This window comes from Colletotrichum godetiae (genome assembly GCF_030913485.1).
Source record: "Colletotrichum godetiae strain CBS 193.32 chromosome Unknown BDP55scaffold_5, whole genome shotgun sequence".
NCBI lineage: Eukaryota > Fungi > Ascomycota > Sordariomycetes > Glomerellales > Glomerellaceae > Colletotrichum > Colletotrichum godetiae.
In genome coordinates, this window is record NW_026851253.1 from 773,167 (window position 1) to 798,929 (window position 25,763).

The 25,763-nt window shown below is 53.2% G+C and overlaps 10 protein-coding genes across 10 annotated transcripts; 6 read left to right on the forward strand and 4 right to left on the reverse strand.

The window, feature by feature from the left end:
• Positions 1-992: 992 nt before the first annotated feature.
• BDP55DRAFT_724427 (uncharacterized protein) lies at positions 993-1,702 on the forward strand (the record flags this gene model as incomplete). The annotated part of the gene is made up of 3 exons (XM_060578889.1): positions 993-1,025; positions 1,087-1,170; positions 1,232-1,702. 3 exons carry the CDS (start codon positions 993-995, stop codon positions 1,700-1,702), a joined length of 588 nt encoding a protein of 195 aa, XP_060434528.1.
• Positions 1,703-2,388: 686 nt separating this feature from the next.
• BDP55DRAFT_753716 (uncharacterized protein) lies at positions 2,389-3,658 on the reverse strand (the record flags this gene model as incomplete). Its single annotated transcript, XM_060580697.1, has 1 exon — positions 2,389-3,658. Exon 1 carries the CDS (start codon positions 3,622-3,624, stop codon positions 2,389-2,391), a length of 1,236 nt encoding a protein of 411 aa, XP_060434529.1. The 5' UTR covers positions 3,625-3,658.
• A 1,235-nt stretch (positions 3,659-4,893) lies between these two features.
• BDP55DRAFT_627528 (uncharacterized protein) lies at positions 4,894-6,633 on the forward strand (the record flags this gene model as incomplete). Its single annotated transcript, XM_060571770.1, has 1 exon — positions 4,894-6,633. The coding sequence occupies one exon, from the start codon at positions 4,894-4,896 to the stop codon at positions 6,631-6,633; it is 1,740 nt and encodes a 579-aa protein (XP_060434530.1).
• Positions 6,634-8,562: 1,929 nt separating this feature from the next.
• On the forward strand, positions 8,563-9,725 carry BDP55DRAFT_310406 (uncharacterized protein). The gene is made up of 3 exons (XM_060566676.1): positions 8,563-8,757; positions 8,816-9,264; positions 9,319-9,725. Exons 2-3 carry the CDS (start codon positions 8,988-8,990, stop codon positions 9,606-9,608), a joined length of 567 nt encoding a protein of 188 aa, XP_060434531.1. The 5' UTR covers positions 8,563-8,757; positions 8,816-8,987; the 3' UTR covers positions 9,609-9,725.
• Positions 9,726-11,165: 1,440 nt separating this feature from the next.
• Positions 11,166-12,530, forward strand: BDP55DRAFT_310623 (uncharacterized protein). Its single transcript, XM_060566677.1, has 2 exons — positions 11,166-11,751; positions 12,149-12,530. Exons 1-2 carry the CDS (start codon positions 11,256-11,258, stop codon positions 12,391-12,393), a joined length of 741 nt encoding a protein of 246 aa, XP_060434532.1. The 5' UTR covers positions 11,166-11,255; the 3' UTR covers positions 12,394-12,530.
• A 394-nt stretch (positions 12,531-12,924) lies between these two features.
• Positions 12,925-13,244, forward strand: BDP55DRAFT_724431 (uncharacterized protein; the record flags this gene model as incomplete). The annotated part of the gene is made up of 3 exons (XM_060578890.1): positions 12,925-12,978; positions 13,038-13,159; positions 13,211-13,244. 3 exons carry the CDS (start codon positions 12,925-12,927, stop codon positions 13,242-13,244), a joined length of 210 nt encoding a protein of 69 aa, XP_060434533.1.
• A 1,031-nt stretch (positions 13,245-14,275) lies between these two features.
• On the reverse strand, positions 14,276-15,187 carry BDP55DRAFT_310345 (uncharacterized protein). Its single transcript, XM_060566675.1, has 2 exons — positions 15,025-15,187; positions 14,276-14,961 (listed from the first exon to the last, which is right to left on the reverse strand). The coding sequence occupies exons 1-2, from the start codon at positions 15,085-15,087 to the stop codon at positions 14,446-14,448; spliced, it is 579 nt and encodes a 192-aa protein (XP_060434534.1). The 5' UTR covers positions 15,088-15,187; the 3' UTR covers positions 14,276-14,445.
• A 1,234-nt stretch (positions 15,188-16,421) lies between these two features.
• On the reverse strand, positions 16,422-19,599 carry BDP55DRAFT_601969 (MOSC N-terminal beta barrel domain-containing protein). Its single transcript, XM_060571057.1, has 2 exons — positions 19,066-19,599; positions 16,422-19,008 (listed from the first exon to the last, which is right to left on the reverse strand). Exons 1-2 carry the CDS (start codon positions 19,139-19,141, stop codon positions 16,637-16,639), a joined length of 2,448 nt encoding a protein of 815 aa, XP_060434535.1. The 5' UTR covers positions 19,142-19,599; the 3' UTR covers positions 16,422-16,636.
• A 164-nt stretch (positions 19,600-19,763) lies between these two features.
• Positions 19,764-22,230, forward strand: BDP55DRAFT_648632 (cell division control protein). Its single transcript, XM_060573863.1, has 2 exons — positions 19,764-20,032; positions 20,085-22,230. The coding sequence occupies exons 1-2, from the start codon at positions 19,984-19,986 to the stop codon at positions 21,851-21,853; spliced, it is 1,818 nt and encodes a 605-aa protein (XP_060434536.1). The 5' UTR covers positions 19,764-19,983; the 3' UTR covers positions 21,854-22,230.
• Positions 22,231-22,869: 639 nt separating this feature from the next.
• Positions 22,870-23,190, reverse strand: BDP55DRAFT_627534 (uncharacterized protein; the record flags this gene model as incomplete). The annotated part of the gene is made up of 1 exon (XM_060571771.1): positions 22,870-23,190. One exon carries the CDS (start codon positions 23,188-23,190, stop codon positions 22,870-22,872), a length of 321 nt encoding a protein of 106 aa, XP_060434537.1.
• Between the last annotated feature and the right edge of the window lie 2,573 nt (positions 23,191-25,763).

Sequence of the window (25,763 nt, forward strand, 5' to 3'; positions counted from 1 at the left end):
AGCTCGTAGCTCCGAAGCCGGGGTAAGCGCGATGTTCCGGGAACCTATCGACGGGAAGTTGCGACTTGAATAATTGACAGAATGAGCGGCAAGCCCAATTCGGGGATTGCGATGCTGCAGAGTGCACTGTCAGATGCCAGCAGGATGCGACAAGTGGCGCCATTCGGGCCGCGGATATGGCAGCCCTAATGAGTTTGGAGATGGCGTCGCAATTTGGGCTTGCGGCACGGATCCAACCTAGGGTCATTTGAGCCATGCAACGGAGGCTGTAGAAGTGGCCAGCCTAACCTTTTGACACTTGGATGCCCTTCAAGCTTAATCAAAAGAGTCGGTTAAAAGCCTCCCCAGCCTCCGACGCGCTCGCACGACAAATGCACGACGTTAGATTGGGTGGAGGAAGTCTGTCGTATGTTTGGTGCATGCACATTTAGTAGTTTTTAGTGGACTCGTTCCCCCAAAATCTCCAGTCAGAAGCCACCGTTGCACGCCCTTGGTGGCCCTTGTCGCTTCCAGGGCTGCTGGAAATTCAGCGTACTCCCTACGAACTCCCCGAACCGGAGAGTAAAAACGCGCTCTCAGCGGGCCCCACGGGTACTTGCACCGCAAAAGTTCGGCGGAAGGCAAGGTAACTCGACGTGCTTGGGTGGGACACATGTGAACACCATTGCAACCCTGTCCGGAACACGACGGCATTCCCTAATTTTCCATCATTCGCAACGTCGCCAACATCACCAGCTCTCTCCCCAGTCGCCCACAGTGCACCCACGAGCTGTCTAATTTCTGAGATCGACACGGCCGGTCCAAAGTGCACGGCAATCAACCCTCCTGTCCGCTCACGTTCCAACTCTTGCCGATCCGCCCGCGGCTGAGCCTCGACCCTGCAGCCAGCCTCGTCTTGGTGCATCTATTCTGTAACAAACCTCGGCTTTCAGTTCACCACGTCGCCCTTGGCTTAGGTCTCAACACCATCCGTCACTTCTTTCACCGTCATCATGTCTTTAGACCTGGAAAAGCATTTGACCTTTGTTCGTGAACAGCCCGGCTTTCCGCAGTACGCCGTCAGTCAGGTTGCTAATGAGCTCACAGTATGGTGCCTACCACCATAATACCGTCAACATCGGCATTCACATGGCATGTGTGCCCATCATCTTGTTTTCCGGATTTTGCCTTGTAAGCAGTCAATGAGACGTAACTCGAGTCTTTGCATCTGAGCTCATGCAGACTTCCCCAGGCCACCAACACAGGAACTCTCATTCCACTCCCTGGCTGGCTCACCGTCCCTAATCTAGATCTCAACTTGGGGACACTGGCAGCCCTGACTTGGGGTGGTCTTTATGTTCTTCTCGAACCTGTGGCCGGCACACTGCTGGCCGTCATTTGCTTGGCCGCCACTGCCGCTGGCAACCACTTCAGGGTTGAGAACCCTACCTTGACGAACCAGGCGGCCGTCGGCATCCACATTGCCTGCTGGATCTTCCAGTTCATCGGACACGGCGCCTTCGAGGGACGCGCGCCGGCTCTGTTGGATAATCTGGTTCAGGCTGTCTTCCTGGCCCCCCTCTTTGTTTGGCTTGAATTCCTTTTCAAGCTTGGGTACCGCCAGGAGCTCAAGGGCCGCGTTGACAAGGCCGTCGAGAAGGAGATTGCCAAGTTCAGAGCCTCCAAGGCAAACGGTGACGCCAAGAACGGAAAGGCTCAATAAACTCTTCGCGGACCAGCCGACGACACAACACTTTACTCGGTCTTGCGATGGAAAATCCTACCAAACCCGCACACCTATCGGAAACCAGATGACACGCGCTAGCCCAGCGCTTACTACTCCGCCTACCTACCTACCACTGAGAGAGATGAGAGAAATCAGGGGGGTCGCGAAGCCATCACAGGGAGGCTACGGACGAACAGAAGAGATATTGAAGGATTAAGGCCCCACGGCATGGAAGCATTCGGGCAGGCGCCATCACTTCACAGGCGGAGTATTTTCATCAGATACCAATTTGAGCTTACGCGTATACAGATTGTCGGTTGTTGGATCTGTCACCGGCCGAGTTACAATACTTGATGGCCAGAAAGGAGTTGCCTATTCGGACCCCCTTTTGCGCGTTGCTTGCTTTCGGTTATCGTGTTCTTCTTATTTTTTGGGAAAGGGGAAGAAGCCTCTATTTGTCCATGTCAATTAACAAGGAAACCGCTCAAAACACATACATAGTTCAACAAACATGAAGCATTCACTCACCACATATCTCTCATCCTTCCTCGTCTATCTCGTGTCTTTGCGCCATGCACTTAGTAATGGTATTCCCCTTTCTCCACCTTACGGGCGTCACAACACGCAAAGGACTGAACGTCAGAACGAGCGTCAGAAACAACCTCGCGGCGGGTGCCTCTCCCCTAATGGGTCACATCGTCTCGGCGATCCTTGTTACCAAACGGCTTCCAAACACTCCTGAGCTTGCCACTCTTTTTTGGCGCCTTCTCCGGCTCCGGCGAGGGCGGAGGCGTGGGACGTCGTTGAATGATCGGCTCCTCGGGCCACGGCGCGGCTCGCACCTCTCGATAGCTGCTGGCCAGTTGCTTCATGTCCCGTCTCTGTCTCTCGGCGACGGGCTGTCTCATCGTCGATGGCTCATCGGCTTCCCCCATGGAGAATATGGCCTCATTGGTGGCTTGTACGGCTGAGGCCGTGCCCCTACCGTAGTAATTCTCCTTTGTTGGTCGTTCAAATGCGCCCTCTTCTGAAGTTTGGCTCGTTTGTTCGTAAGAGTTCCATCTTGGTTGTTCTTCTACCCGTCTTCTCTTTTTTTCTTGTGAGTCTCGTCTCCATTGTTCTTGTGAGTGTCGGCGCTTGTGTTCACGTGAGCGTTGAGACAATTTGCTGATTGGGCTTCCGGTGCTGGTGACGGTGGGCATACGCCTATCTGGTACGACGAGAGCTTCCTTCTTCTTGCGCTTGTGCTTGGTAGTAGACTTACTCTCGGGCGCTGGTGGAGGAGGCGGAGGCGAAGGCGGAGACGGAGGCGAAGGTGAAGGCGGCGGTTTTGACGGGGGGAACATGTTCTTGGAACGGAGCCGCGGATCCTGGTATCCGGGGTCTCCGCGAGTATCACCAACTGAAGCAGCAGGAAAGGTAGGAAGAGCGGGCAGAGGCTTATCAGCGTAGTCTTCGTTCCTACCAGCGGCATCTCCAACACCGCCGCCTCCCTGAAGTCGAGCAGCCTCTTCCATTTCCCGCTTCCTAATCCCCTCCTGATAGTTCTCCTGTATCGACCAGTAATTCGTCCGCTGCTTTTCGTCCCTCTTCTCCTGTTCCTCCTTACGTCGCCACGAGGCCGCTATCGCCGCGGGTGTCAGCTTCTCGCGGTACTTGTTTGTCGTCGTCGTACTATTGACCATGCCCTTGGTGGCGATCCCGGTCTCCTCGGCTGTGCGGCACTCTGGGCAGGTCACGTTGGGCCAGACGGTGTCGTTGATGCGGAGGTCGCTACAGGGCTCGTCGGGGGAGTCGCCGACGAAGAAGAGGAGGATCGGGCGGAAGCACCAGCCCGCTCGCTGGCGCCATGTTTTGCGGCAGGTTACGCGTTTTCGTTCCTCATGCTGGCAAGTGTAGATTGTTTTGGTGAAGCACATTGCCGCTGCTTCTTTTTGGAGGTTTGCCTCTGATGGCGAAGGCGATGCTAGAGAGTTGGTCCACCCAACTACTGTAGTGTTGTATGTTATGTCAGTTTTTGTGATATAAGTGAATAGTTGCTTTAGTTCTAACTTGTACGGCCCCTGAGTTCTGTCTCGTTCGGGACACTTCTATATAGCTCTGTTACAATCTTGGCCTCACTCGCAATCAAAGAACAACGACAACGGGCCACAATGAGAGTTGTTGAACCTCTTTATTCAGGATAGTACGCAAAGCCGTTGTTTTGCATATCTCCCTTGTTTCTTTGGCCTCAAACAGGATATTCGAAATCTTTCAATCCGGCATACATAAGAGAGATTGAGAATCTTTGTCTCTTAACGATCTGACGAGTTGTTGTGCGAAGTGCAAACAATGGCAGACATTTTTACCAACGCACCGTGACTTTTATTGATAACTTAACAAAGCGAGCCGGTTGCATGTTTACGTTCTTTCTGACTAATACATAATTCAACTTAACTCGACTCTGACAATTGGATACTTGGCTCTTTTGAAATCTTGCTCTCCGTCTCAGAGCTGAGGAAAATCTCAAGCTTACCCCATTTTGCCAAAACCTCTGTAGCTGACGTTCGAAAAGAATATAAGTTTGACCACGTGATAAATTTTGTTATGTACCACGGTACCTCAAAGGTTATTTAATGAGACTTTTTAACCAAATGATCACTTGAATTACAGCAACTACTTCTTTGTCTTGGCTATAGCTACTGGAAGAAGCCCTCTTTCATATGTCATTGGACTCATTCTTGTTAAGGATGCGGCCGATAGTTACGAGATACAAAGCTGTAGCGGCAGTGTGCTTCTCCCGGTCGCCCCCTGTCAAAATTCCTTCTACAACTTCGAACGGCTAGGGCAAGAATACAATTACTGTCTTGAGTTCAAGTTAGAAAGGTCAGAATATCCAGTTGATTCTCGGAAATTCTATTGATGTTGGTCGAAGTCTTTGCCACCCCTTTACTTACCTCCTCACACAACGGTGGTCAACCTCGATCACAGCTTCCCAGGTAGATTGAGCTGTATTTCTAGTTCAAAAGATCCCGATGCTTCACATCAATTCAGTCGAGTCTTATTGCAAGATGCAACACACCGACCCAGGAGAGAGACGCAGGATATCTCTTCATTTTATTTGCGAGCATTTCTAGCTAAGGGACCACCCCAAGTCTTCTGTAGAAGTTGGCAGACCACCAACAATAAGCAACTAGGAAGCAGCGTAGATGGAGCAGCACCATTCGGAACCCGTGCGTGACGGTATCTTCAGCCACTATCACAACCCTGCCCGTGATCAACCTGGGCAGCCAACGACAGAAGATCATTCGCTACTCGACACACATGATTATCGTATTCTAGACCCGGTGACGTACGACGGAGTCAGAGGGGAAGTTGAGGTCTTAAGAGCGTCCACATTAGGCCCCCGACGCTTCGCGATCCCTAATGAGTTACCCAAGGGTGCAAAATGGGCTGTTGAGGATCGTCACGAACACCTGATCGTATGGGGTGATGAATGGAAAAGAGTATGGGAGAATCGGGGGAAAGAGCTCGTGAAACGCGGCGATCTCATTCAAGTACCAGTATGGTGGCAGAGAGCAGGGAGATATACAGACGCTTGGATCAACGAGAGGGCGAGGTTCGTCATCTATCACAAGACCGATGGCAGCTTGAGGATATTTCAGCCCTTGCGAGAAGGGATATCCGCGTCGTCGCACATATTCTTTGGCTATACGCCCCGACGATGTCATGTGGCCCTCTGGTTCCTACTCAAGACCCCTTCGAATCTTCGCCGGCTGCCCAGAATCGTACGAGAGAGCGGAACGCCTGAATCATCTCATCACACTGGACACGCCGAGGCGGGTTGTGACGCACGCCGAGATATTGTTCGACATGCCGTCTATGGGAGATTGATGACTGGATGGAGCTTCGACCGCGAGACTTGTTCCCAGAGGAGAAATTCCAACCCTGTAAGACCTTTGGCTGAGGAGATGGAAGCTCTGTTGCATCCTGTAGATAATACCAGGTTCGCAATGTTTCCCTCTCTTGAGAAGGATTCTCAGAAGCCAAATGTCTGCAAAGGAGACGCCAGGGATGAGATGTTCGTGACTGCGGCAAGACATCCTGGGGAGTCACGTAAGGCTGGGCATCCTTCCCCTCCAGATCGAGATGATCTCTTCAGTCGTTCACGAACCAATCGTACGCCTGGCACCTTGAACCCCCGCTCTTGCTCAACAATCACAACAAGGAATGGACTGTCCTCTTCCCGGAATGGCGAGAAAGGGCTCACTGTGCCTCTCTTGGTCCAACGCCATCGTCGGCCAGAAGTTTCGGTAGTTGTGGGACCGCATCCCGGAGCCCGAGGGAAGATTCCTCGAGTCTTTTGCGATCCGGGAGCATCAGATTTACAGGGGGCTGGGCCGCCCTTCGCACGAGAGGAGATGAACCAGCACTGGGTAGCGCACAACGACCACGAGGCATATGGCCGCGCTCATCGCAGACTTCGCATCAGCGACAAGAAACGGACCCACGTGCGGCAGCAACACGAGGAATTCCGGGAGAAACACTCCAAGCTCGGGCAACGACGGACGATGGAAATTGGCGAGGAGGACAAGGAGGAAGAGGAGCGGCTGGGCTATGCGGGACGCGGCCAAGACTGGCGTGATCAGGAGCAGCGGCGCCACGAAGAGGGAGGGATGGCCCGCACCAGACGAAGGATTCCCGGAGATGGCAGTTGGACGAAGCTTGTATCTGCTGCAGTCTCCGCTCGCAATCGCTTTCCCACGAACCCCGTCAAAGGCTCCCCAGGCCAGGTCGGCGGGATGTCTCTGGGCCCTTCCAGCCCGGATGCCGGCAACGAAGATCGGCGGTCCGAAAGGAGGCCCAGCCCGCAGCTGCATGAACAGGAGATAATAACGGTCTGGGAGGCACGGCAGGAGACACTTGCTATCTTGGAAGGAAGAAGCTGATATTTCGCTCGCTGCATTCAATGTCTAAACCAGGTGCTTCACGAGTCGGCCGCCGCCATACTGTCATCTGCCTAGAGCAGCCTTTGCTTAATTTGGATAATAGTCGCTGCGAAGGAGAGGGAAAGACATTATTTGTCGGTTATTGCGGCAGGGATAGATGGATATGGATATGCAGTAACCGCTTGGTGACCTCTGATTTGACAGCCGTGTGACAGCATCCGAGGTGACGTTACAGCTGTCAAGCCAGACATGTTCCCTGACGGTAAGTTGAGTTGAGGTTGTTACCTCCACCTACGTATGAGCAAGATGTCTCTTCCTTTCGAATGTCCTCAGATTGTGGAAAATTCCCTTTGTTGGTGACGTGTTGACATGACGTGCGAGTTCAGCCTTCATTCCTCTCAAATATCCCTTCTTCGCCGCAAAATGATGTTGAATGCTGACTTTGGAGTAAAAGACAATTGAAAAGAACAGCCATCCGTCTCAAAAACTTCGCAGGATTCGGACGTGGCTTGCAACAGACCGATACGGAAGGTTGATTCAGCCTCCCAGATGCCCGCCCGTACCTCATGTCCCTCAATTTAAATCATCTGGGCTGGATATGGCTTGGTGCCAACAAAGGCGGAGCCCTCCTCCAAAGAGCGAATTCGACATATGCTCGAGAAATACCTCAGGCAAGTCAAGTCAACCGACTCAGCCCCACGACACCCTATTGCGGCCCAAGTCGGTTCTCAATGTCTCTCATTAAGATGGCGAGCTATGGCGTGAGAGGCGGGAGGAGGAGGAGGAGGAGTTCACAACAGCGATGCAGTTGACTCGGGCAGAGTGAGAAATGCGTCGTGTCGGCCCGCGACCGCCTCTTGCCAAGGATGAATTCTTGAGCATGTCGGATGGCGGAAGCCTGGAGCGTGATTCGATAGAAGTGTTGGTGAGACCAAATCTTGCCCTAGATAGGTTGTCAGTTCTCAAGTTTACTTCAGCTCGAGGCGCTTACCTACCTATGTCTAGGCGGCTAAAACGGGGTTGGGCGGGAATGCAAGCTCCCGTTAGGGAGAGCGGGAAAGGAGGCAAGTTGAGGCTAAGAGGCTTTCGGAGGCTGAGACAAAATAGACTTATTGTTTTTCTTACCTCACAGCCTCCTACGTAACAAATTCTCCGACAATCATTACGATTGCATCCGCCTCTGTGTCCTGCGGACGAAAGCAGAAGTTGCAGTAAAGACCAGGCGGAGAGACAATTGCAGAAAGAGGCTCAAAAGCCTTCGTCTCGTTAAAGAGGATATCCTGACAAGCGGGCTCCATTGATCATCTCCTGTCGATCGTTTCGGGAGGGGGCAACTTCCTCGACGCTGCCGGATATTGAAGAGCCACGCCGTAACATCACATCATCCGAGAGGTAGTGTGGTATGTGACCCTACCGGTGATCGGCGGCGGGAGCAACGGCGGGCGAAGAATGAGCTGACTCTGATCACGACAATTCCCCCCGCAAACGTCACCAGGCCTTCGGCCGAGATATCCTGTATGTGTCTCATCGGAGGGTATGAGTGGATATGGGGATTCGCGCCTTTCCGTGACGGAGATCGGGCCTGGGCGGAAATTGTGAACCCCCGTGGGACTCATTCCCGCAAGCCGTTCGCAGATGAGAGGCACCAATAAGGAAGCAAGGAGGAAAGATGCCACGATCCTCCCACCGGTGGATATGTCTCACATTTGAGTTATCCATCAGAGACATGACAGGACGGATCTAGTAGCGCGCAGGCTGGAGCGACGGTCAGCGATTGGTCGACTCTGGCGGGAGGAAGCTGTCAAAGACGCTTGGCCTCAGACTTCCCGCCCTCCCTGGACCGCCTTGGCTCTAGGAGCCAAGGAGCCTAGCCTTTCGTGCCCGTCCAAGGGTCCCTCTTCGTGGTTGACTCGGCGTCGTGCTCCGAAGCGAAACCTGTGATGGGCCTCTGCGGGAAATGTAGCCAGGAACTTCACGAGACTGTCACGCTCAGCAGGGGATCAACGTGAACAACACCTTGAGGATTCCTTGCGACCTTGGCACTGATGTGGGCCAGTTGGAGGCAGTCGACGAAGACGGAAGGCAGACTGACTCCTCCTCTGCGACGACAACGACGACGACGATGTAGAGACAGCTTGCCATAATCCCTCAGTTCATCAACGGCTAATATTCTTTATAAAAGACCTCGTCGTCCGCCTTCCAAGTCGTAATATCTTCTCTCTCATCATCACACCGCGCCTTCACTACAGGATAGTCAGCCGCTCCAACCCTCTTAACTCTCAAGTCTTCGGATCACTTACTACCAACTCCTCTTCAAACCAATCCCCCTTTTCTTCGGAAACCCTACCATCAAAATGAAGTCCGCTGTCGTCCTCACCACCCTCCTCGCCTTGGCCGTCGCCAACCCCGTTGCCATTGCCAACGTTGACAATACCAACGCCGTCGCCAAGCGCAACGTCGAGATTGAGGCTCGCCAGCTCGGTGCCATCGCCCTCCCGACCCTTCCCGGCTTGGGTGCCTTGACCAACCTTGGCCTCCCCGGCCTCCCTAACCTTCCCATCACCCCGGCCAACGTTGTTTCAATTCTCACCAGCCTCCTGGCGGGTGTGCTCAGCGTTGTTGGTAACATCCGTAAGTGAATCGAGAGCTTGTAGATCGGACCATTGCAATTAACAATCCCGAAAGGCCAGGGTGTTCCCGGGGCCGGCGCCATCCCCGGCCTTCCTGCCATTCCCACCATCCCCGGCGTCTCCCCTCCCGCCATCCCCACCGGTGCTGTCAGCGCTGAGCAGCTCACGGCCTTGATCGGTGCCCTCCAGGCCCAGGTCGCCAATGCCACCTCCATCGGCACCAACCTCCCCGGCGGTCTCAGCCTGGCCCAGCTCCAGCAGATCCAGACCATCATCGCCACCATCCAGGCCCAAATCGCCCCTCTCATCAGTGGCTCTGGTCTTCCTTCCCTTCCCGGTAAGTAATACCTGTGCCAATACCTTCGAACAATAACTGATGCTTCGGACTAGGCCTTCCCACTGGCGGTCTCCCCGACCTTGGTGGCCTGACCTCCGGCCTCGGCGCTCTCAGCGGCGTCCTCAGCCTCGTCACTGGCCTTCTCGGACCCCTCCTCGGTGGCCTTCTCGGTGGCCTCGGTGGCGGTCTCCTCGGCGGCGGCCGTGTTTAAATTCGAGAATCGTCGCAGGCCGGTAACTCATTCGGGCAGGTACTCTGCAGCCACGGAACTGCACACCCATGATGAGTTTCGGCATATTCGACAACGCCCGGTCGGCTTGTCGACCAGGCTTCTCGCAAAGCACGCTTTCACGATCACTCTACCCACAACTTCCAGCATGCGGTTTGCATAACACCAAAAAGTTTCCGAAGACTTTGAGAGGAAAGGACTGGAACGCGAGGGGTTCAGCGGTGATCATTCAGCACCAACCGGGGACCTTGAACTTTGTTGCAGGCATCTGGCGAGTCCTAGCGGCTCCTTTTCGCCTTGCTTAATCTCTTGTCTTTAATCATTTCTTACCAACCTAACTTCTCTTCTGCATGTCCCCCAGGACAACACAATAAAAACTGTCGATCCTTATAACTTATCGTCTCTCATAGAAACTTCCTTCGTGAATGACAATGTGGAACAGCCGCGAAAACAGCTGGTGTTTACAATAGCTGAAAATTCGGAAGATCAAACCCAACAAACAAGATGAAATCGATTTTGACTTCAACACACGGCAAAGAGACGAGACGAGTTGGAAGTGTGCAACGTTACTGTTGAGTTTCGACTTCTTCTATTGGAGACCGAAACTGGCAAGTTGGGCAGTTCGCTGATCACTACAGTTTGGATTGTAAGTGGCAATGACTTGCGAATGAAGGGATGAATAGGCGGAAGTTAAGATGAACGTCTTTGGTCGTTGCATTGAATGCATATACTTCGCTGATCGAATAGCCTATCTTGTTATCAGGCTGTCTATGATAAGTGAATATCGGGGTTTGCAATGGAGCCAATGCGAGTTAGTGGATACCCGATCTCTCCGTCCCCCCTCCCCCACACACCTACATTATCCATCGAAGCCTCCTCTGCGATCGATGAACCGAATTCGCTATCTTTCAGCTTTGACCAACTTCTAGCTTTCTTTCTGCCTTTCACTCTCCAACGATCCGGTCCTGACGTCAGTCACCTACGTTACATAGAAGTCCGCGGGCGTTTGCTTTCAGGGGAGCACGGCGGCAGTGCAGATACGCCGGGCAAGGGTACGGTGTTGCCGCCGTCGCTTCTGCAAGCCCCGTCCCTCTGGCTCTCTTGGTTCCTGCAAGCCTTGAGTCTGCAGGGACCTGACGGCCCAGCCGTTTCCAAGAATCGCAAAAATCGAGCCAAAGATGACCATACGATGCTCACGCGAACCCCACGCCCTCGCGTCTATCTGGTCAATCTCTGCTCTATCTGAAATCTAGAAGAGCGGGACGCGGCGGGTCCTTTGGCATCATCCATTGAGACGCGGTGATCGGGACTTCTCGTTCTTGACTCGAACGACTTTCTCGATTCGTCCTCTGTTGGTTGTTCGATCGAACTGGCTTACTAGCATTACCTAGATGGTTGAGAGTTTTCCGCATCCTAGGTTGTCCGAATGCGGGTTGTAACGTCGTTCGTGAACAAAGCTGCTAGAAGCCTGGACATTCTTAGTCACCACAAGTCCAGCCCAACTCGCGGTGGTATCACAAGAACGGCTGGCTGCGCGTGTTCCCAATGCCTCCGAAACGAGGGCTTCGATGAGAACAGCAGGACCCTTGACGCAGGCTGCATCGGTCTAGGCGAAAGGATCGCTGGCGCTGAGGGCGGCGCGCCGGCAGAGTTGCCGTTCGGCGGGCTTCCCCACACTTTTGTTCTCCTCCTCCCCCGCCGATCGTTGCCTTCCGCAGCGGAGAGAGGGGGTGGGAACGTGAGCTCACGAACGATGATCCGTACATATGTCCCCCAATGTCGTACATCACCGCTGTGGCAGGCAGACCAGCAGACTGGCCACACCAAAAATGTCCAATGGCATGCGATCCCTTTCTGCCCCTTTCTCTTTTCTGGACGCCTGCTTACCTATCCAATGCAATCGTTTCGTCAGAGCTACCCAGGTATGTGCAACAGAACGTAGATCTCGTACCAGCTCAGGCATATCATCACGTGTCGAGCTCATGATTCGCGAGGGTTTGCATAGAACGCTGCAGTCCTACCGTAGCAGTACCGACCGCAGAGAATAAACGAGCTCCCACTCCAATGTTTTCATGGGTTTCACAGCGAAGCCATGGATTGTCATCCGTTCCAAATGGGGTCTCCCTTGCTACTCAAGATACTTTGAGAGGGGGGAAACTCAATGCTTAAAGAGGATAGACCATGCCACTGCTCAGGATCGACGACGTTTGACTGGCTCACATCGTCAGACTAATCCAGCACTTCTCCAGCTAGGCCACACGACCATTGCATTGCATCGCGGCACCATGCTATCAATCGTGCCAGACTCTGAGTGATCAGACCATGTAGGAAGTACCCGCGCGGGGGTAATCGAGAGCGAGGGGCAGTTAGGGGTCTTTGTCTTGCCTGTGTATCTGACCATTACGCACTTCCCGCTGGATAGAAGGCGGGAGACCATAGCAGAAATGACGGAGGGGAGGAGAAGCTTCAGCGTTCGACCCTCTGATATGCCGTCCAACACTAACATCCCCTCAGTTTTCAGACCGATGTACCTCCTCTTGCTACTCCAACTCTGTCAACAGTGACGCTGGACAAGTCCATACCGCCTCGCCAAATGGCTCTACCTACTAGGTAGGTATTGTACTCGACGTAGGTGTCCCGCTTTCTTCGAGCGGGTTCCCCGTAGTAAGTCCCCTTACACTAGCATGGTAGCTCCCCGCGTAGCGTAGTTTTCTAGCGTGTGATGGTGACAGACGAGTAAACACCGTCATCGTTCTGACCGGCCCATCGACAAGCTTTCCCGCATCCCTTGTGTCAGAGGAGTGGGCGGTGGTCTCATTGGTGAAGTCATTCTTGGGATGGAAGTGGAAGGTGTGGGTGGTACAGGATCACCCAGGGCCCTTGTTCGAACTACCTACCTTGCAACTGAAATGCTCTCTGGCAGGTCGGAGCTCTGTGAAGCTGGATTGCTTATATACCTCCTATTGTTCCCCTCATCTTCTCACCATTTCCTTCCTACTACAACAATCAATATTTTGATAGCTACGGTCGCAAGTAAACCACAGTACAACAACAATCATCCGCTAGAGGCCAACCAAAGACCATCAACCTTCATCATGGACTCAAGCAAGAACGTCGACATCCCCGTTTCCCCTACCGGCCGCAGACGCGTAAGAAGACAACACAGTAAACTACACATATTACATTACTAACACACCACCACCCCCAGAGCTCCGGAACCCTCTTCCAAGGTCTCATGGACCAGAAGCGCCACGATGGCAATGCTGCCCGCAGACAATCAATGACGGATTCGAAGCCGGCACCTGGGTTTATTGGGCAAATGTGGCACAAGTAAGTAGCATAATATCTACACGACACACAGTTGAACTTACGATAATGCAGTTGGACTCGTGGCCCCGCCAGCCCCCCGAAATAAATAAGTCAATGAATGATTAGGGAAGCGAAAGAATTGGAGTTGTAAGATTGTATGGTTTCTACGGCGTTTGTGGTTGCAACAGGGCCTTTGTGAATATGTCTATATAATGTCGCATGGCATAGTTAAGCCTGCTAGTTTGGCGTACAGAGAACGTAATGTCAACACTTTCTTGCGGGAATGAATTGTTGTCGACGTGCGGTGTGTTCAGCTGCTTTGCACAGTTTGCGTGTACTTGTAACGCACCAATCCTTGAGAGAAGACTTTTTCCCTCGCGATCAAATGGAACCTGATTCAGCTACGCCCAAAACCAATGCTTAAAGCTTTGATGACGGTAGCTGCTGTAACCCCTCATGTCAATATACGAGAAAAAATGGGAGCCTGTGTATCAACTAGCGTCGTGGTTTTCAACATGCACGGGGCTCTTGTGCTTGAGCAAGGAGTATAGGATTGTGTGAAAGAAATCGATCCTACCTCAGTGGAGCTGTGGGGATGGTGCCATAATCGATAATTCACACTTCACGCTTGACTTGTCTGCCAGTGGTTGAATACGTAAGTCGTGTGGCACAACGATGATGGATAGGTGGAAAGGTGATTGGGGACAAATGTCAGGCTTGAATTGCGACTGCGAGGACTATTATCATACAGAGAATCAAAAGTCATCCCCTCTTCACGGCAATCCCCCACCTGCTGCCCCCCAATGTCGTCAAGGCTGGGAACAATTGTCAGGCTTGTATTTTCTTGGCTTACAAGTGCCAGAATACCCCACCTGCTGCTTCCCATTGTCACTTGAATCCCACCGCAGAGCCCCAAAACTGTTGATCGAGACATGAGCTTTTCTCTGTGGCCCAGATGTGACCACATCAGAGAGACGCGACCAGCCCAAACTCATGAGCCCTTTCGGGCCCCCATTACAAACGTTGCCCCCACGTATCGGCACCCGGCTGGGTGGTGGCGTGTATCGTGGGGTAGATCCTCCTCGGCCTAGTCCGAGATGCTGGCTCCGGAGCAAAGTAGCCTCTGCCGCGAGAAATCATGAGAGTTGATGTGACGATCTCGGCATGTCGCTCTTACTATCGCGCTTATCTCCTTCAGAAAGGACCCCGTCTGTAGGCACTGGATAGGCAGGCTGTTAAAACGTAGCAGCCTGCGTACCCCCGTCTGTCAGAAATCCGACAGCGGTTGTGTTGCTCAATCTTTTCCATCAGTCGCCCACAAGCTGCAACGGCGGGCCGGGCTCTTGAGCTTCGCAGCTGAAGAGCTCCTTCACACAGTACGTGAGCACCAAGTGCTCGGTTACCCAATAATTTACCGCATAATGCGTATTTGAACACAGTATACGCCAGAGGCGGTTTTCGACGAGAGAAGTGACGTTGCTGTCCATCTCGATCGTCCAATTCAACCAAGGCATCAATGATGCACATGGAAGCTGGTCACGAAGCACCGAAGTACAAGGTAGACCAAGGCCAGTTCGGCCGTTTTCGGGGGCCGTAGCCGCCCAACTCTCCAATCCGGAACCTTGTGTTCCGGGGATCTGAGTGTATCCTGGAGGCTGATGGTTGCCAGGTATAAACCTTTTCGCAGAGGGAGACCTACGTAATTCCCAAACTGCAGTTGCAAACCCATCCGTAGCGATCCTCGACGTAGAGGACCGAGGCCTTTTAAAGTCATGCCCAGGACAAATCATGATCAGGGCGCCGTCCTTTTCCGATCCAATGTCCTGGAGCTTAAGTTAGCGGTGCGGTCAAGGCATGGTAGACAAATACGAGGCAAAATAACTTACTATCCATACCGGTTGGCAAAAGAAAAGAACCAAGAATGCCAAAGTCCCAGACAAACATGTCATTATCGTCGCGGGTCGTCAGAATTAGGTGAAGTATGTCGAAGTCTAATTGCTGAAGGAGATGGTGTCGTACGTCTTGGTTGCCCAGCCTTGGGAACGTCGCAAGTCTAGAGATCGTTGCTAAAGTGGGTTAGTCGGGGGGGCCGTTTTGCTAAGGGCTGTACGGAGTATCCAGAACATACCACATGTGACTCCATAACGAGTATCATAAACGTAACCTCAATACATGGACTGCATTTGCCTCTCTATTTCGTTCATTCGTTGCCATGATGCAACCCCAAGGCCTTTTAACGTCCTGCCCAGGACGAAGTGACGAAGAGAAGACCAGCGAAGCCGACCAGATGTCTCAGGCTACACGCCTGCATAACCCCGAGTGCCAAAGTCGAGAAGTGCGTAGTACAGCACAGGGGTATGTCAAGTTGTGACGGTGGAGGGAGGGCAGCTCGTGTGCAAGCCGCTTGCTCCGTCGGCCGACCACCTGTCTTGCCCTTGGGCAAAGCGTAGAGTGGAAAAGCCCGAGGCTGCAACTACGTTTCTTGAGGGCAATGACTCATGATTCCGACAGCACTTAAGATTGCGGCTGGCTACGAAAGGCGATGGCATTGCCGTCCTCGTTGAAGCGTGACATTGTAGTCTTGGCTTTCAAGCGAAAATCTGTCGGGAGGGCAGAGAGGCTTGACCGAGCTGGCAAATGATTGCAATTTGCTGATGGTGAGGGGGACAAAAGCAGTTGGCTCAGTGGCACAACGCTGGGAAATCGCTCAACCAGCCATGATACGATGTTGGTGACCTCCGGAGTTCGACGCGTCGAGAGGTCGAGGTGAGGGAAGTGAAGTTGGGAGAAGGGAGAATAGGGAGAAGAGAGGGTAAGAGGCGGGCTTTTGTAGGGATGTGTGGAGGGGGTGGTAGAAACTCATGGATAGGCCAGGGCACACGTGCTGTACTCATTAGTGGTGGTAAATGAACCTAAGGACACTAGGAGCCAGGCGCGTCCCCCCCAGATGCTGCGGGATGCTAGGAAATGGCAATTATTGATCAAGAAGGTTTGGAAAAGGCTCTCACGGTATGAATACATGTCGAAGGAACAAGACAGCCTGCTTCCTCGGGAAGCAGAGGAGAGCCGCGATAGACTAGAAGCTGCAGCTGCAGGACACGTTCCGTGAACGGACAGGTGCGCGGGCCCTGTTAAGGCAAGGTGCCTTTACATTGCGCGAGGAAGCGTGCACTGTACCTAGGTATCCGTACATAGAGTAGCTTAGATAAGCACCGGGCAGTGATCAATATCTCTAGGTTGGCGGGCCAAATGTCCCGGGCTCGGTCACTGTGACAATTCAATTCCTGATAAGAGGTAGTTGTTTCTTCTGGCAGCAACTGCCTAAGCAAGCTTGCTGCTCAAAAAAAGCGAAGTCTACAGCCAAGGCGGGCGGGTAGTCTTAGTTGATTAGAAAGGAGCAGCCGCTCTCTTCATAGTCTGTCAACGATGGAGGGCTCGTACCGGCAGCGGTTCTTTTTATTAATCAATACCTGCCGGGCCTTCCCGAAGTACTCTGCACTATGCTTCTATGCTGACCATATCACCAACTCTGATCAACGGGCATTGCGTTCTTTCTCTGAGCAATTTCGTGGTGGGCTCATGGCTCATGTGCGTGCCAAAGTACACCTTGCCATCGAACCTTCTAACCTTGGTCAGCGTCACGAACGGCTCCTGGTGCCTTTCGCCGCTCTCTTGATCAACGCAAACCATCTGGCATCTACGGCAGGATCCCAGCATTGTGAAGTCCTCACCACCAATTGTGAGTTTCTTCCATTCATCCTCTACCCACGGGATATGGTCAGAGTCCTGAGTTGGCCCGACCAATATGTTGGCTCGGAATGCCTCGGAAGGAACTGGTTTCCCGCCAGTCGCCTGGATTTCGTGGTTCAGAGCACGTAAACTTGACGTGTTGATCAGGAGTATTGGACTTTCGTTGGAAAGGAGAATCTTTGCTGGTGATTGCTCAGAGTCCGAGTCTGGCGGGGAGGGTAGTTCTGGAGACGCCCCAAGACTCACCCTTGGGGGCCCGACTTGTGATTGCTGATGTTTTTGCACCTTGGCTTTCGAGTGACGCATGCTTGGTCCCTGTCCTCCCGCTGGAAACCGTGCCAGTACGCATGGCACGCCGAGAATATCGCTGAAGAAGTCGTTCACGTAGTCGGAAGCATAGACTTGTGTCGTAATCTTGTCGCCGCATACTCGTGAGGACCTCTCACGAGGGCAGCCATTCGTTTCGAAGTAAGTGGGATCCGCAGATAGGGGAACTGAGATCTCGTTGGGTACGTGAGAAGGTTTCCTCCCTCTGTACGCTACGCGCAACACGCCGTCATCGAAGTCAAGAGTGGGTTTGATGAGGGCCATCTTAGGATACCTCTTCTGGCTCAGTGCTTGTCCTGACCCTTGGTGCACAAGACACCATTCTCTGTCCCAAGCCAGACCTTCTGGCATGATTTCCCAAGCCATACCAAATGGAACGGCAAAACTGCCGCAGCTTTTAATCGGATAGACGCTTATGCTCTGGACTTGGATCCTTATCGACGATGTTGTTATTTCGGCGCGATAGTCTTCGTCTGCCACTTCTTCTCGGTAGAATTCATCGATAAAGTCGACTAGGAAGTCAACGTCTGAAATAGTGCTCATCGCACCTAGACTTGCTCGAATCACGCCAGTCGGCTTTCCAGCGATGACATCTTGGTCAGTACCGCAGCGGAACCCTGCCGAGAAATTTTTTCTCATTTCCCATGGGCTCAGGCCGAGTGCCGAAGCGATGCCTCCGGGACTACAGACACCGCCGGTCCGGATATGTAGGTTCTTCAGCGTGGCGAGCTTTTCGAGCTCGTACAGACTGATCCAGGCTCCGGCACTGTCGCGAACATTAAATGAGATGAGTGGCCCGCTTCCCACCGACGTATCGTTGCGCCATTCTGAATAAATGGTACAAACAGGCAACCCATTTCCGTGTTTGAGGCCGGCAAGCCCATCGTATAGTCGGTTTCTCAGGAATGCCGTGTGCGTTGCTACACGAGCCATACTTCCGAACAGCTCTGCGTGAACGTCTAGAGCAGCATCAAGTCCAATGATATTGTGGAATGGGAGAGTGCCATCCTCCAGCCTCTCGTGAAGGAACATGGACTTTAGAGAGTGCCATCTTTCTTTTCCACAAACGACCATATCAACAGTACCGCCACCAAAATAGCGCCTTTGGTTGAAAATCGACTCAGCCTGTTTCCTAACAATCAAAGCGCCGAGGTCTGGAAAGCCAAAGATTTTGTAAAGACTCAAGACCGTGAAATCGGGTGCCGTTTCCGAGTTACTGAGATCTAGAGGAGAGGTTGCCACTAGCGAGGCTGCGTCCAATAGCGTATAAAATTGCCGGTGCGAAGCGGCAGGCGATTCTCGCAGCAGAGATGGCCACATTAATGGGTAACGTCGCCCATCCATGTGAGACTGGGCCGTGTAGGAAAATAGCCCGGGCGAGTCCGAGGCGTCTGAATCATCCAGAGGAGATTTTCCATCAATCCACTGTCTCACATCGTCATCCGTAACACATCTGCTCTCGCGCGCCTCTTCGCGAACCCCTATTATACTTGTGTGGCAAGCCTCGTGGTACACGTAAGAAAAGCCCTCTGGCAAGGCCCGGAAGGCGTCGGAAACAAGTTTGATCCCAGCTGTAGTGTTGGAAACGAAGATCAAATCATATTCCTCAGGATCAGCATTAAAAAACCGGAGAAGTCTGAGGCGAATATCTTCAATGCGAGAAGTGCTGTATTGAGAAGAAGGGGAAGCGGAGTGGGGATTGCCCAATAGGTTTGACATCAACTCTGCAGAGAACCTGTCAACCAGCGACTTGGCATAGAGCGTTGTTCCGGCATGGTCAAGATATATAGAGTCTGTGTTGTTGGTTAGTAAGTTGAGATAGAATGACTGTAGTTGATGAACCAATGAACCTTTGATCATGGGGTACTCCCTATCCCTGAATTCCTCCACCCGGGAGTTATAAGTTTTCATATCCGCTTTGACCATGGCCGCAGTGTTACCATGAATACAACAGGTGGTGAAAGGGACGATATGTGTTGATAGGCAAGTTTGTTAGGGAGGGGTATGAAAGTAGGTAAACAAGGACGTCGGGAACGTCAGTGACTTAGTGACCCCTCTGTCTAACCAAGACGCCGGATTAGGTGAGACGAAGTGCCGGTCCAAGCCCATGCATAGCCAAGTGAAGGGGTATATAAGATCAGAGATTGTCTGTGTGTCATTGCGGGAGAGAATCCAAACACATTTGCGAGGAAAGAGAAGATTGTCATGAGCCAAGACAGGCATCGTGGGATGGCGGCTTTGTCCGCTGTTCATGCTAGAATGCCGGGCACCTCCGCTGCGTCAATAGGCCGGTCGTCGGTTGCCACAAGCCGTCTGTGGCCGTCATGGGGAAACAGGGGTAGACAGTGCGGTCGTAGGCGATAGGAGCCAACACTGTGAGACCAAACCGTGTCCCATTGCATTAGGTAAGGTACCGCCACGCACGAGCCAGGAAGCAGCAGGAAGGAAAGACCCATCCACCCCCCTTCCACACGCCATCTTCCCCGATCGCGTACGCACGGGCCAGGAGACTCTACCGAACCGTGTTTAATTGAATCGCGAGAAAGCGCGTTCCGCGACCCTGGCATCGCGTCGTTCCCCGGTCATCGTGCTGGCGCGCGCCTACCACTTAATTAAGATTCTGCAGTTCCACTTACAGCCTCGACTTCCCACACTTCATTACCTCCTACCGCACATTGTTTGGTACCTTGAACAAGCTTTCCTGCGTTGTCTACTTGGAATTGTCAGTCACGATTGCCTCTTTACCATAATCACAACCCTCAGCAACAATGTCTCGTGCCTCACTCGGCAAGCGGACGAGGTCCGTCCAGGATCAAGGTAGGCTCTATCACTCCGATGACCCAAACGCACTTTCTTACAGACAGCCCAGACTTGGTCGAGCTTCCTGCCAAGCGTACCAGACGGCAAACTCGAGCTGCTTCAAAGAACGACGAGAATGCGGATCCCGAAGTAACTGCCACCACCCCAGATGCTGACAACGACCTCGACGACACTTACGTTGAGCCGGCTTCGAAGAAGCTCAGACGCTCCCCTTCCCAAAACTTCTTGAAGTCGATCCCAATCACGCCTCAGACCCCGCGCCACCGAGATGTCTACGCGAATTCTCCCTCAACCCCTCGCCAGGTGGTCAAGTCTGCCGGCAAGCTTTTCCAGAGGTTGACGCCCCAATCTCCCCTGACTCCCGGCTCTCTACAAACCGTCTTCCACTCTGCCCGACAACTCTTTGCTCGGGGTGCCGACCCAGGCGAGCTCGTTGGCCGCGAGAAAGAACGAGAGCAATTGACCCAATTCGTTCAGCGCTGCTCCTCCACAACCCCCAATGGATGTCTCTACGTCAGCGGACCCCCTGGAACCGGGAAAAGCGCAATGGTCAAGGAGATTACAGAGAAATCAACAGAAGGGATCGTTGTGCGTCAAGCATACGTCAACTGTATGAGCGTCAAGTCGTCAAAGGACCTCTACAATACCTTGCTGGAGCTCCTTGGACACGAAAACGATTTGCCGGAAGCATTAGCGATGGAGGAATTGCAAAAGATCTTTGTGACGAAGAAGAAAGGCTCGCCTGTCTACTTACTCGTCTTGGACGAAATCGACCACATCTTGACAATGGGGTTGGAAAGTCTGTACCGGTTGTTCGAATGGTCTCTGCAACAGCCTTCGCGGCTTGCGCTTATTGGAATTGCAAACGCACTCGACCTCACGGACCGATTTCTGCCACGTCTGAAATCTAAAAACCTCAAGCCGGATCTTCTTCCCTTCCACCCGTACTCGGGCGCGCAAATCAAGAGTATTATCAGCACTCGCCTAATGACGTTGTTGCCGACCGACAGCACCAACAAGACGCTTCCCTTCTTTCATCCTGCGGCGATTGAGCTCTGCTCTCGCAAGGTTTCGAGTCAGACCGGGGATTTGCGCAAGGCTTTCGAGATCTGCCGAAGAGCACTGGACGTGGTCGAGTCAGAGACCAGACGGCAACACGAGAACGAAGCAAGAGAAAAGGTTCTGCAGATGACACCGTCCCGGAAGCCTCTCGGCGAAAATGCGAATATGGCCGGCTCCAGCGGGTCCTCGAGGAGCGTCTCACACGTCGCCGCAACATCCCTCAAGGCGCTGACAGCCGAGAGCGCACCCCGAGTGCTCCTCAAGCATTTGAACCAAGTTACGCAGGCAGCCTTCAGCAACGGAACCAATCAGAGGCTGAAAGCTCTCAACCTTCAACAAAAGGCGGCGCTCTGCTCATTGGTGGCCCTTGAGAAGCGCAACCGAGCGTTAAGGATGACCACTGGCCCGTCGACCCCCACCAAGTCACAGACGATGGCACCCACAGTCAAAACTCTGTATGATACTTATTCAATCCTTTGTACCAGAGACTCAGTTTTGCACCCGCTGTCAAGCTCAGAGTTTCGAGAGGTCATCGGAAGTTTGGAGACACTGGGTTTGGTCAACCCTGTTGACGGAAAGACAGGTGGACTTGTGATGACACAGACACCAAGCAAGAGAGGCCGCAAGGCGGCGCTTCCCACCGGAGAGGACAAGCGGGTGGCTAGCTGCGTTGGCGAGAAGGAAATGGAGAACATTGCCGAGGGAGTCGGAGCGGGCATTTTGTCGAGCATTCTCAGCGGCGAAGCATTGGATTGATTATTACAGCATAGCATAAAAGTGTAGGAGTACTTGGGGTTATCAGGCATCTTGCATGACATCGGAGTTCGGAAAGGCATGGCACGTGGCGTTTTGGGGGATTTGTTGCGGATCAATGGACATGATCGGAAGGACAGTGGATGTCAAAAGAATAGGTTGTCTGGATATTGATCGAGACGTCACTAGAGAGTTTGGGGAAATAAGGGACTGAGGATCATGAGGCTGAGCCCAGGTCATCAACATGGTATATGCTCGAACAGAGAGCATCGATGGGGGCGCGAAAGAAATAGAGAGACGAGACATTAATAGCATGATACCAGACGGTCAAAACGAAACAAGGCTTGTCGAGGCAGGCAAATATCACCCGAGTCACAACATTGAATGGTCCGGCGCACGCTCAAATGTGAAGTGAGTAAGACGATGAGGCGAAACGAGGGTGAGATGCTGTGGCTCAAGGGTCAGACGAGACGGCCGTGCTCCCAGCGCTCCCTGGTGTTGATTGAGGTCGGCGTTTATTTACCTAGCACCCTAGGTATCCGCAGTGTGTTGCTGACAAGGGAATCAATCAGTCAGTCAACCTTACGCTGTTTCTTCCCGCGAGCCAAGAAAGGTTCCACGTCGCAATCCCAGATCAGGCGGAGATCCGCAGCAACTTTCAAAGAAACGGTGTAACCGCCAAGAAGGCGAATTCTTCTTGGATCTACGAGTCTATATTGCGGAGAGAGGCTCTCTCTCTCTCTCCCTCTCTCATCCCACTCGACGCAGCAATACCTTATCTGGGCTGTTGATCTTGGCCTGCGTCTATGTCCCGACGTCAATGTCGACGAGGGTACCTGGGGAAGGGTACCTAAAGGGCAGTGAGTATGGTCCCCGAATCACATTGTGGTCTTTGCTTTTCAGAACTAAGGTAAGCTAGCGGATTTCCGTATTGTTTCCCATTGTCGCCTCACAAAAACCCGTCCCTCTTCTCTTGAGGCCAGGCTTTGAGATCCGAGGAAGTGAACGAGTAGCATGGTTTATGTCTCGAGGACCGTATCCGTATACAGCAATCTTTTGCAGACAGGGGTGAGGATCGGGAAACGAGGTATCAAAAAGTATCGGATCATTGAGATGTTATCCCGTACGTCTTGTGGTCCGCTATTTTTACATTTTTCTTGTTCCTGAAATCCTGAGTGGACTGGGACGAAATGCTTCACATCCGTGTGTTTTTCTTTTCTGTCATAAATTGCACCACCTTTGGCCGAATGGGGTAAAGCTATTGGTTGACTGATTGGTTGGGATCGTATGCAGGACAGGCAGGCAGGCAGGCAGGCAGGCAGGCAGAGGCAGACAGGCATTGGTTATCAATTGTCTACAAATAAAGACAAGGAAGGGGTCTCCCGTCGGCTGTCGGCATCTAAAATGCAGTGACGGATACCACCTTCGGGCATCCTACAGGTTTGGATCTGCGAAAGGTATGTGGTGTGTGGTCGCCGACTCGCAGAAACGGGTAAGCGATGCTGCAAGAGGGCAGCGACATTGGATCACCTCAGGCACGGGAGACAGGGTTCGGATAAGGCGCCAGCCCAGACATAGCAGGAGCCAGGAGGAGGAGGAGCAACAAAAACAAGGGCACGGGGCATCTCGAGAAGATTTCGAATCGTCGAATAGCAAGACTCGGGACGGGGAGACGGGCACACGGGTACGGGGTAAAGAAGCGTCTCGGGGCAGCGCCAGCTATAGTGAGTGGCATGTCTCTCCTCTTGTCTTGCATGCTTTCACCTTTGTTCCCACTCCCAATCTTTTTTTGTTGCCGTCTCGGAACCAAGGCACGGAGCGGCAGGCAGTTGGGTTGAGAACTTGAGCTGAGCTGAAATTGTTCGGCTGTGCCGCGCATGTTGTACATATTGTGACTGTTGTGTCCCAGAAATGGGCTCCTCCCCACATTCCCGTGCGTCGAATTTGGGCCGCGTTGGCAAGTGCGTGTTTCCGACGGGGAGTTCTCGATTTCTGAATCCTTAGTCAGGCAGTAGCTTTCCCCCAGTGGTGAGGCGAGCGACAACACGTCTTACACACGCACACACGGCAGCCGCCAACACCAAAACGCGTTCAAGGGTAAGAAGGCATAGGTAAGGTATCCGTAGATGGGTACGGAGTATTGCAGGGCAAGGACCTGAAAGTGCACTTTCCATTCTGAGCTGAGCGGGCGGGCGGGAAGGGACCTGGGAAGGGGGGATTTAGGAAGGGACTTTCGAATAGGAAGGGACTTGCTGGGTACCTAACGAGGTACTGGGCGGACAGGGCAGGAGCACCGGGGGATGTACTCCGTACCTCCGTACCGCCGTACGGTGAGATGCCGCAGCCCGCAGGTCTTGAAATGCTTGAGTCCTGACTCTCTCTTCGTCTCCATCCACTTGAGGTGCTTGAGGCTGCTTCCCTGGCCTATTCATTCACCGAATGGAGATCAAGATAGCCAGTTCTTTTCTTCCTGCTGCCCAAAACGACTGGTCCTCCCAAGCTAGAGGTACCTACCTGAAGTATCCCCCCCACCCCGTCCTTTCCTTGCCGCCCTTCCGCTTTATAGGATCGGGGTGTCACTTGTTCGGGTGTTAATGTCGGCCGATGGATCCTGTCTCTTTCTCTATCTTTTCCAGACAAAGTACCTACTTCCGATGCTTCGTACCCCGTACCAATAGTTCAATACTTTCGTCAGTCACTGACAATAGGACCGGCTGCCTCCAACACCAAAAGTCCGTCCGTCCACTTATTCTCCCCTCCCCCTCCATCTACTAGTTTGGCCGGCGTCTCTCCCGATTGCTCGTCACAGCCTACCGCAGTGCCTACCACAATACGACTGTCCAACGTCTGGCTGTTTGGGAAATCAAAGTCCGCGTCCGCGCAATCTACATCCGGCGCACCATCTGTACAGTAATACACACTACGTGGCCCCGACCCCGTCGCCCCAAGTTTCTCTTGCCTCAGGTTGTTTTTCTCCTGAACCCCCGGCACCCACGGGCAATCTGAGACTGTGAACCCTCGAGATTTCCAGAAAAAGCGAAGCTTTCTTGGCAAGGCTCCCTCTTCGCTCTTGGCATATGCAACCAAGAACATCCGCTGCCAGCATCTCTCACATCCCAGCCTGCTATTCCATCATCAAATCAATCCCCCCTCCCAACCAGCCAGCCCGCCACGCCCACGCCCACGCCCGCCTAATCCCCAAGGCCCATACGCAGTATTCGTACTCCGTACACTGAGGCGCTGCTCCAGACGACCAGACGCTCAGAGCACAGGTCCCTTGACCGTCCCGACACACCGAGACCTCGTGGAGTCGGTCCTGAACCCGCCCGCCCGACCTACCGTTTCCCCGTCCTCCAGCCAAGACAATCCACTGGACCACCAACAAACCTGTCGACTCTCGACTAAACCCCCCGCCTAAAGCTGTAAGCCACTTTGGCGTCGCTGTGCGAATCCCCTCATTGCATGTCGACGTCGAGGGTCCAACTCCCGTCGCCTTTGCTGCGCCCCCTTCCCCATCTCCACCTCGAGCCTGAACCCGAGCCTGAGCCTTCTCGCCTTCTCCGCTCAACGAACTCCTCCACCATCGCCGACATCACCGTCCTTGTCACCACCCGCCACGACCGTCACCACCACCGCCACCACCGACGACTCCCACAACCTCACGACACCGCCAAAGGCCCGGCCCACAAGTCGTTGCATACATGGGCGCATATTCGCATTCCAACGGCTCCGTCGAAGAAACAACCTCGTCCACTCGCTCATTCTTCTCTCGCTTCGCTTTGCCCAGCCGATCGCGTTCGCGTAACCTCGCTGATTTCCACGTCCGCCCCGACGATCCCCACCGCCAGTACTCGGCTGGCGAACACGTCTATGGCGCCGTAGTCCTGACCGTAGTCAAGCCCATCCGCATAAC